The following is an 11,770-nucleotide window of genomic DNA, read 5'->3' on the forward strand; positions in this document are numbered from 1 at the left end:
TATATATCCAACGATACGGTTAAATCCAACGGATTAAATCTAAATTGCACGATAAATACCACAATCGTACGACATATTTAGTGCGACAATTGTGTTTGTGATCATGCGTGTTAAATTATGTTTATACTTTTTTTGGGAGATCATATACTCTTAGTTAGTTTAAATACCTCACCTCACCATGCTGATCGAAATTGTGAGATCAAGGTAGCCAGTTTTGCCGGGAACACAGCCATGCCATATATAAGTAAGCTCACTCATATATATTAAGCAAATCTTTTAGTTACGTTTATTTTGTTAAATTGGATGAGGATTGGAACACTAGTTTTAACCTAGCTAGCTACGTACATTCACAACTTGGACAAATGATTAATCTCAAAAAACTTAACCACCAATCAAAGCTAATATATAATTGAAGTTATTTAGTTATTTTGCGTTGATAAATCTAGGTGTGCTCGCCTAATACTATTTTGTTTCTTGTTGAGAGCGGAAAACCGATAACGATATTCATCATCTCAGCCATATGATGACTAATTAACTAAGAACACAGCCATCGCAGAATGTTTTTCAATAAAATCGATCACGACGAAGATTACAAGACGTCAAAAATAGATACAACATGTAATGTATGTAAGTTTTTCATATTAACATCCTATCCAATCGTGTTTCTTTTTCTAATTTTCTTCTTCTTGTCTTTGGATCTCCTCCCTTTTTCATTTTCTTCTCGATGGCATTACATTTGGAGTCTCAATCCATCCAACTGAATATAACTAAGCTAGCTACGGCGCTTTCAATTGGAATATTGGTTGTACCTACTTTCTGTTTTGTTTTGTACGATGTTCTAGCTAGCTTCCTGAAAAGTACTATATATAAATCCACTTGAAACGTTAATTTTCATTGATTTTGACTCATGTATATATAGAGAGAGAATAAATTCGTCAAAACAGGCCGGCGTAATTAAGCTTTAAATTAATTGATACTAGTTGTACTCGTGCAATCCAAATGGTTTTGATGAATAGAAGAACAACATGAACACGAAGAGAGATCTAATTGTTGCGCGGCTTGTGCCTGTCGATGTATCCAAAGCTTATATAATTAACAAGAATAAGCTAGGAAGGGATTAACTGGAGTGATCGAAACACGATATAAGTTAAAAGAGCTAGGAACGAGTGCGTGGAAATTAACACTAAAAGTTAACAGAGTACAAAACTTATTCCCTTCGTACTATAACACACTTGTTATTATCGCTCGATCTCTCCCATGCCATATCAGACATGGCTGCAGAATGCAGATAAACCCTAAATCTGTAGTTTAATTAATTAGAATAAAGCTAGGTTTAACGAAAATTGGATTATATATTATTTTACAACTTAAGGACAAAGTTAATGTTTCACATGCATTAACACACTCTAGCCTTATCCAAGATGAAATATTGGTTTATGATAGTAGATTATTGGATGATCAATGCGAATAGGGATCATCTATTCATCTATCTATCGTTAATCAAGATTTTCAATTCGACATCAAAAGATATACTGCATGGGTTAAGGTTTAACCATTTTACCTTCTAGTCCAATAAGATGATTCTGAGAGAAATTACATAATGTTGGATCGGAAGTTTGAAACAGATAACATATTGCAACGTGCACTTTTAGGTTTTAGAAATTAGGGTTTATAAACTTCACATATTTTGGTATAGCTCTAGACGCCACAACAAACTATAGTTTTAGATAAAAAAAATCAGTACGTTAAGCGAGTGTAAAACTATCTTAGTCTTTCCTCTAATCATTGCGCACAACAACTCATTTTCCATAAGTTGAACTCACGACATGTCACTGAGAAATAGAAATTTTAGGGAACTGAAATTCGCTCTTCTAGTTTTACAATCCATACTTCTCATTTTATTTTTTAGTTAAAACTTTTATAAAAAAGACAAAACACATGTGACTAAAGACAAAATTTAACTTTTTAAAAGATCAAGGAAATAAGAAGTGTGGATTATAAAATGAATAGTGCAAATTTCAGTTCCCAAATTATAACTCTAGTTTAACTGATTGTGATAAATTATATATATTTTGACTTGCTGAATCACTAAAGAACAGTAGAATATTCTTTTACGTAATTTTCACTTAATACTTGCATTATAGTTCTTGGAAATGAGTAGCTAGAATATTTTCAATAAGTGGATGTAAAATCTGTGGTTGGTAATGTACGATTCCTAAAAACGTTAAATTACTTCTATACAAATTGTGGTTGGGAGTGTACGTAGTATGTACAAATATGGTACAATAAGTTCAACTACGTACGTTTATGTGTGGTTGTGACATAAATTATACGATACATAACAAATTAAACCTCTAATCCTCAAAACCATTTGACCATAATTAATTAGCCCATGCCATATTATCAATGGCCACCAAAATTTACAACATCAGGTGGACAAATTGCCAAAAGTAGAGAAAGCCGGTCGAGTTCTAAGGCGGAGCACTCAACACCTCTTGATTTTGTATATATATAAACATGGATTTGATCCGCAGCTTCAAAAATCAAATCATAAACCCACAATGGAAACATGAAAGGGTCATCTCTACTACAAACACATTCTTCATTCGCAGAGAAAGAGTTTTCTGCTCCATTTTTGTAACAAGGTTGAGCTTTTTCTCTACCATATCGATCAGACCCGCAAAACCCATGTTTTCCTTCTGTTCTGTATATTGAATTTCTTTTCCTTTGATTCTCTAGGTCACTAGGTGAAATACTATTGCTTTTATATATGATTAACCAGCATGAAACCCTTTGCATGCATGAACTTAGCCATTCAGAGCCATTAATCCATCATCGATATCAGCTTATTCATCATATTCATCGCCATCGAAACAACAACATGAAGCAGCAGCTGATAAGGCACATTGGCGCGTGGCCGAAGAACAGTATTAACCGGCTATCGCTTTGGTTTCCTCCAAATCACAAACATCCGGATGTTTCTGGTGGAGTCGTGGACTCCGGCGAGAACTCTGCAGAAGCGTTGCTCGCCGGAGAGTTGTCTGATGGCCGACGGGCCTCGGTGCAAGTTCCGAAAGGGTTCATAGCAGTATACGTCGGCCCCGAGCTTCGCAGGTTTGTGATTCCTATGAGTTGCTTGTCGTCGCCAGATTTTAGGGTTTTGATGGATAGGGTGGCAGAGGAGTATGGATTTGAACAAGAAGGTGCACTTAGAATTCCTTGTGATGCACAAGATTTTGAGCATATTTTGGTCAGGTATCTGGCAAACATCAAGAAGAATGAGAAGAAGATCAGAAAATAGCTAGGTTTTAATTAACTAGTTTAATCTCTCTCGTTTCTTTTTATTTTCAATCTATCCTTATCCTGTATATTTTAGGCAGAAGCAGAATGTGTACATAACGATTCTTACAGGAATTTTTTCTCCCATTTATATATATACACTTGATTTACATGGCAATACCTTCTTCTTTTTGAGTTCTTTCTGTCAAAGGTTTACTTGCTGATATACGTATAGAAAGGCTAGCTAGGGTTTCTATCTATTAATTAATGCAATCTTTTTCTTCTCGTTGCAAACAATTTAATTAGTTTGATAGGAAGCATAGTTGGGAACTTGGAATGAATGTGCGTGTAACTTTTTTCTTTTTAGCCAAGAGCAAATATTGCATGTAATTAGTTTTTAGAAGGAAACTTTAGCTCTATTACGTTTGTCGTTTTTATTTATAGTTAATTAGTAGTGTTCTGAGTAGAAAAATTCTAACATATCAGTGTTCTAGCAAGCGTAATGTTTCGATCAATTTAGATCATAACCAGAACGCCATAACAAATTATACAAGTTCATGTCGCTTCCAAATGTTATTCTCTTTATATGTCCACGGGCAATTTTTGTACTTGGTTTGCTGTCTTTTGGGTTATCAAGTACCTTCACAGGCCATTACAACCCTTATCGTTGGATACAATCCTTGATGTCGCTCTAAGCATGGCATTCACTCAAATTGCTTTTTTGGCATGACATATTTGGAAACACCGTTGCTCTCAATCACCACGATCCAAACCTGGTTTTGGTTACGTTGTTACTAAGGCTTTCCCATCGGCGATTCGGCGCAGGAAATTCTGGCTAGTCATCCTCACTGACCCTATCGAAAGCCGACTTTATCTTCTTCCATTTCTCATATCTGGAAACCTCCTTCTCAAGGAACGGTGCATCAATTAAGCTAGGTCAACAGGTACTGATGCTTTGCCGTTTAATTGCCTCATCTATACTTCAAATGTGGATCGACTTGCTTCTATGGTATGATATGCGCGCTTGGTTCTTTACTAGCTAGCAACTACTACTACTCGATCGGGTTTCTTCTACCATTTTCGCAATTTATATTGCAGCTGATCGATTGAGCTGAAGCACAAGCAGTTCTAGACGGTTTACGTCTTGCTTCTCAGATCTCGGTCCCTAAATACTGTCATGGAGTTACTTCACTTGATTTACGCCATTTGAATCCCTCATTTGCTTGTGAATAATTGAGTACTAGAGGTTGATTTCTTCAATTTCATTCGTCCTTTGGCTGTTCCAATTCCAAATTTGAGCCGAACTTGGTTGATCGATCAGCTAAAGGTTTTCCTTCTTTTTATTATTTTGGAGACTTGACGGGTAATTTTCTTTTTAAATAGGAGATCACTGTACGTTCCATGTGAGCTTTAATAGATGAAGCTTGAAATTTCAGTGTCATGACCAGTTCTGGCAGGAGAAGGATAACATAAAATGTCCATAACTTGAGGGCATCATAATATTCTATAGAAAAACAATACTTGCTTAAATTCCCAGTACCGTACTTTTGCATATTTGAATACTTAAGATGCTGGGAAAAATATTAAGATTGTTAAGTGCAAGATTTGAATTGAATTAGAAAGTCGTCAAAGCAGTTAACCCTCTCTTACCAACGAAGAAAACCAGTTAACCCTAAACCAGTAATATTTTTCACCCGTAGTTAAATATTACTCAACCCTCTTATTAACACTGCAACATGCATTCCAAGCTGTTAACACCAAGATCAGTGAGTATACCATTTGTGCCTGCAGGTTCTATATATATTTTTTCTTTTATAAACAAAATATTACTTGCTAATTTATTTGATTCCTCGATCATTTTTCAGGTACCACTTGGTGTTGGTCTCTGCCCTCTATTGGCTTAGAGTGAAGTTCTAGAAAAGTTTTTGATTTCTCACGTGCAAGTACAATAAAAATGACACAACTTGCTCAAATGATGATGAAAACTTCAGGTTCTTCGATCTGCAGTAAAATGGTGGTAGATACAATTACATATCACTTGGATCATAAAATGGATATCCAGGAAGTAACTAATACCTTGCAGAACATGTAGTCTAGCTTATTAATTTCAACTCTAATCAAGTCCTCCTCTAATCACACTCTGCTCTCTCTTTCAGTTACATTACGCTTCACAAAATAAAGCAAAAGAAAGAAGAAAAAGATGGTGAAGATCCAACAGATCAAAATCAAGTGGTGTATGTATATATGATCCATCATCACCTACACATTTGGGGATGATGAGAAGGTGTAAGCTCACAATCTGATGGAGATGAGCAAGAACCAATCATGTCATTCTCTGCACTGAATCCAAACTCATGCAAGAAGAAGACTTCCCTTTTCTCTTCAACCACCTTCAAGATCTTCTCAAAGACAGACACCTCACACGGAATCTTGAGCACGCCCGCTTGCTGGAACCCGAACTCCTCCTCTGCTTCCCGGAGCAGAATCCGAAACGCTTGGTGGCCCAAGTACTCGGTTGGGATGATAAACCTCTTGAGCTCCTTGCCAACACAAACGGCGAGAAACCCTTTTGGGACGACGTCGCTCTGATGAGCCGCAGAGACGTCTGTGAAGGAGAGTGTTCTCTTGAGGAACTTGATGCCTCTGCTGCCATTGCTGCTTGGAGTTGTAGTAGTAGTGGTGGTTGATGATGGATAGGTAATGGCGGGGGCAGTGTTGTTGTGCTTAGGGGCATTTGCAAGCTTTTTCCACTTCTTGAGGATCTGTTGGAGCCTAACAATCTCTCTGATCTTGTTAGACTTCTTGGACTCCATTGAAGTAGAAAATATGCTGCAGGATACGAGTTTGGTTTGTTCTTTTCGGAGTGTGTTTGTGTAAACTCTCAAGCAGGTATAAGGTATTTAAAGAAGTCAGGAGAGGCAGAAGTGATTGCTTGCAATATTATAAACCCTATTTCTCTGTTTAATATTTTAATTTGTATTCATGAGTAATTTCGGGTACGTCGGTTGCAGCTGGTGCAACTGCCTCTCAGAAATGATCATTATGATCAAGCTAGGTCTTTTGTTGTTTAATCCCAAGGCTACTCACACCCAGATTTATGAAGCCTGACTATCTTGGTTTGTGCATTCTCATTTATCTAATAGCGCCAAAAGTGATCGAGTTGTTTTCTTCCACTGCCGAGTACCGACAAATTTTACTATTTTAGTTCTTTGAGCAGAAATTCACAAAACTCGATCGATTATGACATTTTTTTCACCATCGTGGACTAAAGAGACTGTCATGATTAACAAATTCAAATTGTTAAAGAAGATTAACAGAGTAAAACTAATTAAATCATACCAAGCTAATTCAGTTAATTGCAAGTAGACTCTAATTGCAAGTAGAGTAATGTTAGGTGAACCACCATATGGGGAATCACCTAGAGCCTGCCTAACATGACGGCTGATGTGGCATACACATGTCATCAAAGTTTAATTTCTTATTCTTTTGTATTTCTGTTTTTCTTATTTACTATAATTTCTTTTTCTTTTAGTTTTGTAATTACTTAATTCTTTTTTTATCTCTAAACCCTATTTTTTTTAGTTTGTTTGCTTCGACGTCTACAGACGTTTTCTTTTGCTCTTCTCATCTCACGTCAATCTCCTCTCAGCTCTCACCTCCTCTCAATTGATCGGCTTTTTTTTATTATTATTTTTTATCTTATGATATAATTTGTAAAATCCCCCTTTCATTTGTGCAACTCCTGTTCTAAGCTGTAATAGAAACAAGAGTTCTAGAGATAATTCAAGATCTAATAAGAACACAAGAACCAGCTAAACCAAAATTCAAATCCACGTCCCATGAACCCTATTATTCCAAACATGTTAATTTGTATTTCATACATGAAAAAGAAAAAGAAAAAAAATACAAAGGGGAGGCTTGTGAGGAAAACGAAATCAAATAGAGGATCATAGCCGATCAATTGAAAACGAAGTGCGAGGTTTGACAGATTGCAGAATTTTATTTAGAATGAAAGACCTTGCATATGCAAATGTAGAAGAAAACTTGAAGACGTTTACAGATTATATCACAAGATAAAAAAATAAAATAAAATAGCTGATCAATTGAGAGGAGGTGAGGGCTGAGAGGAGATCAACGTGAGATGAGAAGAGCAAAAGAAAACGTATGTAGAAGTCGAAGCAAACAAACTAAAAAAATAGGGTTTAGAGATAAAAACATAATTAAGTAATTACAAAACTAAAAGAAAAATGAATTATAGTAAATAAGAAAAACAAAAATATAAAAAAATAAGAAATTAAGTTTTGATGACATGGGTATGGCACATCAGCCGTCACCTCAGGTGGGCTCTAGGTGGTTCCCCGAATGGTGGTTCACCTATCATTACTCATTGCAATTATGTGAAATGAAAAAACATATATATACTTCACTACTAGCTACTTAATCATTTGATGAGAAGATTAACTCATCTTCCGATGGTTAAGTTATACATTCATGACATTGTTTAGACGTACAACATTCTACAATGACTACAAATTTATCATTAAATTTGTAAATATGGGTATTATACAGGGAGTTATCGTAAAATCTCTCTTTGTTTATTAGCTGAGGAAATCTGAAATACCATTAGATTGATAACTACTGGTGAATAACTAGGTATCCGGCAAATACTTTACACAGATTTGACCAACGATTCCAATTTTTTGCAGTGCTGCATATGAAGTAGGTTTTACATTTGACTATGCTCATGTTTGGATGTCAGAATACTTAGGCAAGATGTGTATTAAATTGCAATTGGGTTAATAAGCTAGGCAACTGCGTGCAATGCCTTAACATACAGTTGAAATCCACAAGGCATCCAAAGTGCCTGGATCATCAGAACTCAGAACTATTATACAAGTCTCGTAGCCAGCCCTCTGTCTTGATAACCGTACATACTGCCTACCAATTGTTATTAATCCAATTGCTACTTTGTTTATTAGGTTTCGAGATGCTTAGAAGATCGTGGAAGATGGCACCCAAGAAATTCCATGTGAAACTCCCTTATTGTATAGTCGAGCTAGATTATAAATAATCTAACCATATAAATAACAATTAGACCACAAGTCGACACCTAAGTACACTACAGAGATAGAAAGAGAGAGAGAGAACATGGAAGTCCTTTTCATTCTACCATATATACGATCAATCACTAATCCATACATTATCGTTTTTGTAATCGTTTGACTAACTCGAATTGATTAAATGACTAGTTGTGGTATGTTGATGCAGGTACAAGAAACTAACACAAACTTGTGTCATATTTTAAGATGGGAAATCATCAGTTGCAAGATACCTAGCTAGCTCATTATAAAGTACATTGTAGTCTATTTTTAAGTTTAGGGTTTGAATTTAGGATCATGTTTATCTGATAAATACATGCATGTATAGATAGTTACTTCAATTCAAGTGTTTGTATGTTGTTTCAAGCAAGATTTGTAGGAGAACCCTGATTCATTGTGAAGGGTTTTTGAAAGAAAGCCTCTAATAAGGCACTAATGTGTTGTGGACCAAAGATCTTCAAGAGACCCAAGTATGATATTCATCAATTTAAAGTTTAAACACGAAGCTAAGCAGAGATCGATACCTTATATGTCTGCTACCTCTCCGATCTTCATTTTAGCTTTGTATTATTTTCTTTCGGAACAAACTTACGTACCTCCTCTATCAGCGAAGCTAGCTTTATAGAATGAAATATACATACATTTCTACATCAATATGAATGTTATTCTCAGTAATCATATAATTAAAAGAAACATGCATCAATGTACAAAAGTACGTCCTCAATTCTCTAATTAGTATTGATACAGTAAGTAATAATAGATTCTAATTATTGGTCAAAGGTCAAAAGAGATGGGACAAATCGTACAATTAGATGCAAGGGTTTTCTTTAATTGGTCACTATCTCTATGTATCGGCCTCTCGGGATAGGTCTAATTTTTGATTAACTAAATCATTATATGATTACAAAGCACATGATGGAGCTTTCTTAATTAAGGTACAGTACTTAATTTGGTTAATAATTCTGGGTTCTCTGAAGGGTTTGTTGTAATCTTCTAACTTTTTCTTGTTCCTATTATTCTATATATGAATTATATGGTCACATGCATGATCCCCTTGCAGCTATGTTAATGGACTTGTATAAATTAAACATATAAATCATATAAATAAATACAAGATTCTCTTTGTGCATGTGTGAAAACAAGTACCACAACCAGGTTACTACTGATCTTGATTTTAAGAGAGCTCTAAAAAAATTTTAAAATAGGAAGTAAAAGCCAAAATATCAAAAAAAAAAGAAAAAAGTATGCTCCAACTTCAACAGCTTCTCCATTTCGAAGATTTCGGCATTTATTACAACAATAAAATATGACATATCATTATTAATTATATCAAAAAAATTATATATTTTTATTATAACAATTAAAATATCCAATAAAATATTCTTTATTTGTAAACTTATCATTGGAGAACGTGAAAAATTTAATTTTGGGGAATGAGTGCTTCTCTTTCTTCTCCATCCTCATTTTGGGGAATGAGATGGAGAATATGTTGAACCACAAAACATCCCAATATTCCTCAAAGTTGATAAAATCAAAAAAATGGGGAAGTTGTTAGAGATACTCTAAGACATGGTTAATCATGTTCCATAACTTTTGGGGTGACAATAAGCTCTGAACACATGGTTAATTAAAGGTTAGATGAGACCACGTAATGTATTGTATGTGAGCTGTGACTTGGTTGATTAAGATGTTTAACTAACAACTTTGAGGTCATGGATTCAAACCTCACGACATATGTAGGGTGTGTGAGTTATTAATAAAAAGTTTTTTTTTTAAAAAAAACATGTATTGATCGAGCATCTCTAATGTTGCCTGGGCTAGAAGAGATAAGAGCATCTTTAGCAATACTAGTTATTTTGTAGTCAAATTTTAGCCAAAATAACTAAAAAGTCATTTTGGCAAGTTACTTTAGAAATAAATCTACATCAGTACTCTCTATTCCAACTAAAGTTTGATTTATATAATTAATTAAATAAAGACAAATTAATTTAAATGTGTTTTAATATTACATAAAATGACTTAAAATGAATACATTGAATTAACACAAATTATAGAGAGTCTCATCTCGCTAGCGAGATAATTAAAAGTTAAAATAGTTAGTCACTTGTTAGTCTGCTGGAGCTGATAAAGTTGATAAAAAACTAAACTCACTCTCTATATTGGCTAAGGAGTCAATATAGAGAGTCTGCTAAAGATAACTAGAGTCCTATAAATAATTTTTAAAAGTAGTTCAATCAGATAACGAGAGTTAACGACACATAACGCACTATAGCTAGCTTAATTAAGACTACATAGAGATATAATATCTCTATCAATGAAAAATATTGACTTCATGTGTATTCGAGTTAACCGCTCAAGAATTTGACTGCTCAAACTAGAATTTGACGGAAAAAAAGAATTTGGCCGGAGTCACACGTATATATAAATGATGGTATTCTCTTCAATATAGCCACTTAATTATTAGGTGTTTTTAACCAAAAATTTTCAATATTGGTTTGTGTCATTTTCTTTTTCTTTTTTTTTCCTGTCTTGTTATTTCATGCTAAATAATTACATAAGAACTGTTCATTCTGAGAGCTGCAACATGCATGTGAGGATTGCATGCATGCAATTATGGGCAAGAAGAGAGGTGCATCTCTCCTAGTCGTACTGAGAATTGAAATATGAATTAGGAGCTAGAAATGTGTAGCATAGGGTCGGATCTTTTCACTCTGCCTTCCAAATTGAGGCAGAAGAGATTGATAGAGATGTAAGTTGCAGGCTTGCATGGAATAAAGAAACCAAGTGAGCTGAACGGGGTCACTCTCAACTCTTCAAGAGATGAACTAAATAACAAAACCTCTGATTTGATCATCACTCTCTGACCGACTCGATTACAAACTTTTATGTAGGAGATAGATCTCTACGGGACCCTTCCAATCATATATGGCCGGTAGCCCGAGAGGGATATATATTTTCCAATTATTAATTTAGCATTATCTTTGTGTATCCTTTACGGATGATCGTTTTGTGTTCACAATACAGGGAAACAAATTAGTGACGAATAATTCTGCAGTAGAAGTCCCGTCATAATTGGTATGGCCTCTGACAGAGAAATTATTTGAGAAAAATTATTGTGATATATAGATCTGCAACCTAGGTGAGGTAGTGAGGGTCCTCCTGATTCCTGATGATGAACTTCATCTGTTTAGATTAAGTGAAGAAGGTGAGGGTACGTAGTAAGTTCAATATCATTAGGGAAAATTTTACAAACAGAACATGAAATATACCCACTATGAAACATAAACTTTGGTATATTTTTTTCTTCTGCAGTTTAATTTCCGCGAACTAAATAAGAACTTAATACCATGCATGTAAAACATCGGGAGCAAGCAACATACATATACATATAC

At 34.8% G+C, this 11,770-nt stretch overlaps 2 protein-coding genes across 2 annotated transcripts; one reads left to right on the forward strand and one right to left on the reverse strand.

Annotated features, from left to right (window-relative positions):
• The first annotated feature begins 2,881 nt into the window (after positions 1 to 2,881).
• On the forward strand, positions 2,882 to 3,301 carry LOC101303635 (indole-3-acetic acid-induced protein ARG7-like). The gene has a single exon (XM_004305753.1). It carries the CDS (start codon positions 2,882 to 2,884, stop codon positions 3,299 to 3,301), a length of 420 nt encoding a protein of 139 aa, XP_004305801.1.
• Positions 3,302 to 5,534: 2,233 nt separating this feature from the next.
• LOC101309563 lies at positions 5,535 to 6,135 on the reverse strand. The gene has a single exon (XM_004303754.1). The coding sequence runs from the start codon at positions 6,090 to 6,092 to the stop codon at positions 5,535 to 5,537; it is 558 nt and encodes a 185-aa protein (XP_004303802.1). The 5' UTR covers positions 6,093 to 6,135.
• Between the last annotated feature and the right edge of the window lie 5,635 nt (positions 6,136 to 11,770).

This window comes from Fragaria vesca, linkage group LG6, assembly GCF_000184155.1.
Source record: "Fragaria vesca subsp. vesca linkage group LG6, FraVesHawaii_1.0, whole genome shotgun sequence".
Classification (NCBI taxonomy): domain Eukaryota; kingdom Viridiplantae; phylum Streptophyta; class Magnoliopsida; order Rosales; family Rosaceae; genus Fragaria; species Fragaria vesca.

Excerpts from the sequence above, each read along its gene's own strand:
- LOC101303635 (XM_004305753.1), top strand. The coding sequence starts at position 2,882 with ATGAAGCAGCAGCTGATAAGGCACATTGGCGCGTGGCCGAAGAACAGT.
- LOC101309563 (XM_004303754.1), bottom strand. The coding sequence starts at position 6,092 with ATGGAGTCCAAGAAGTCTAACAAGATCAGAGAGATTGTTAGGCTCCAA.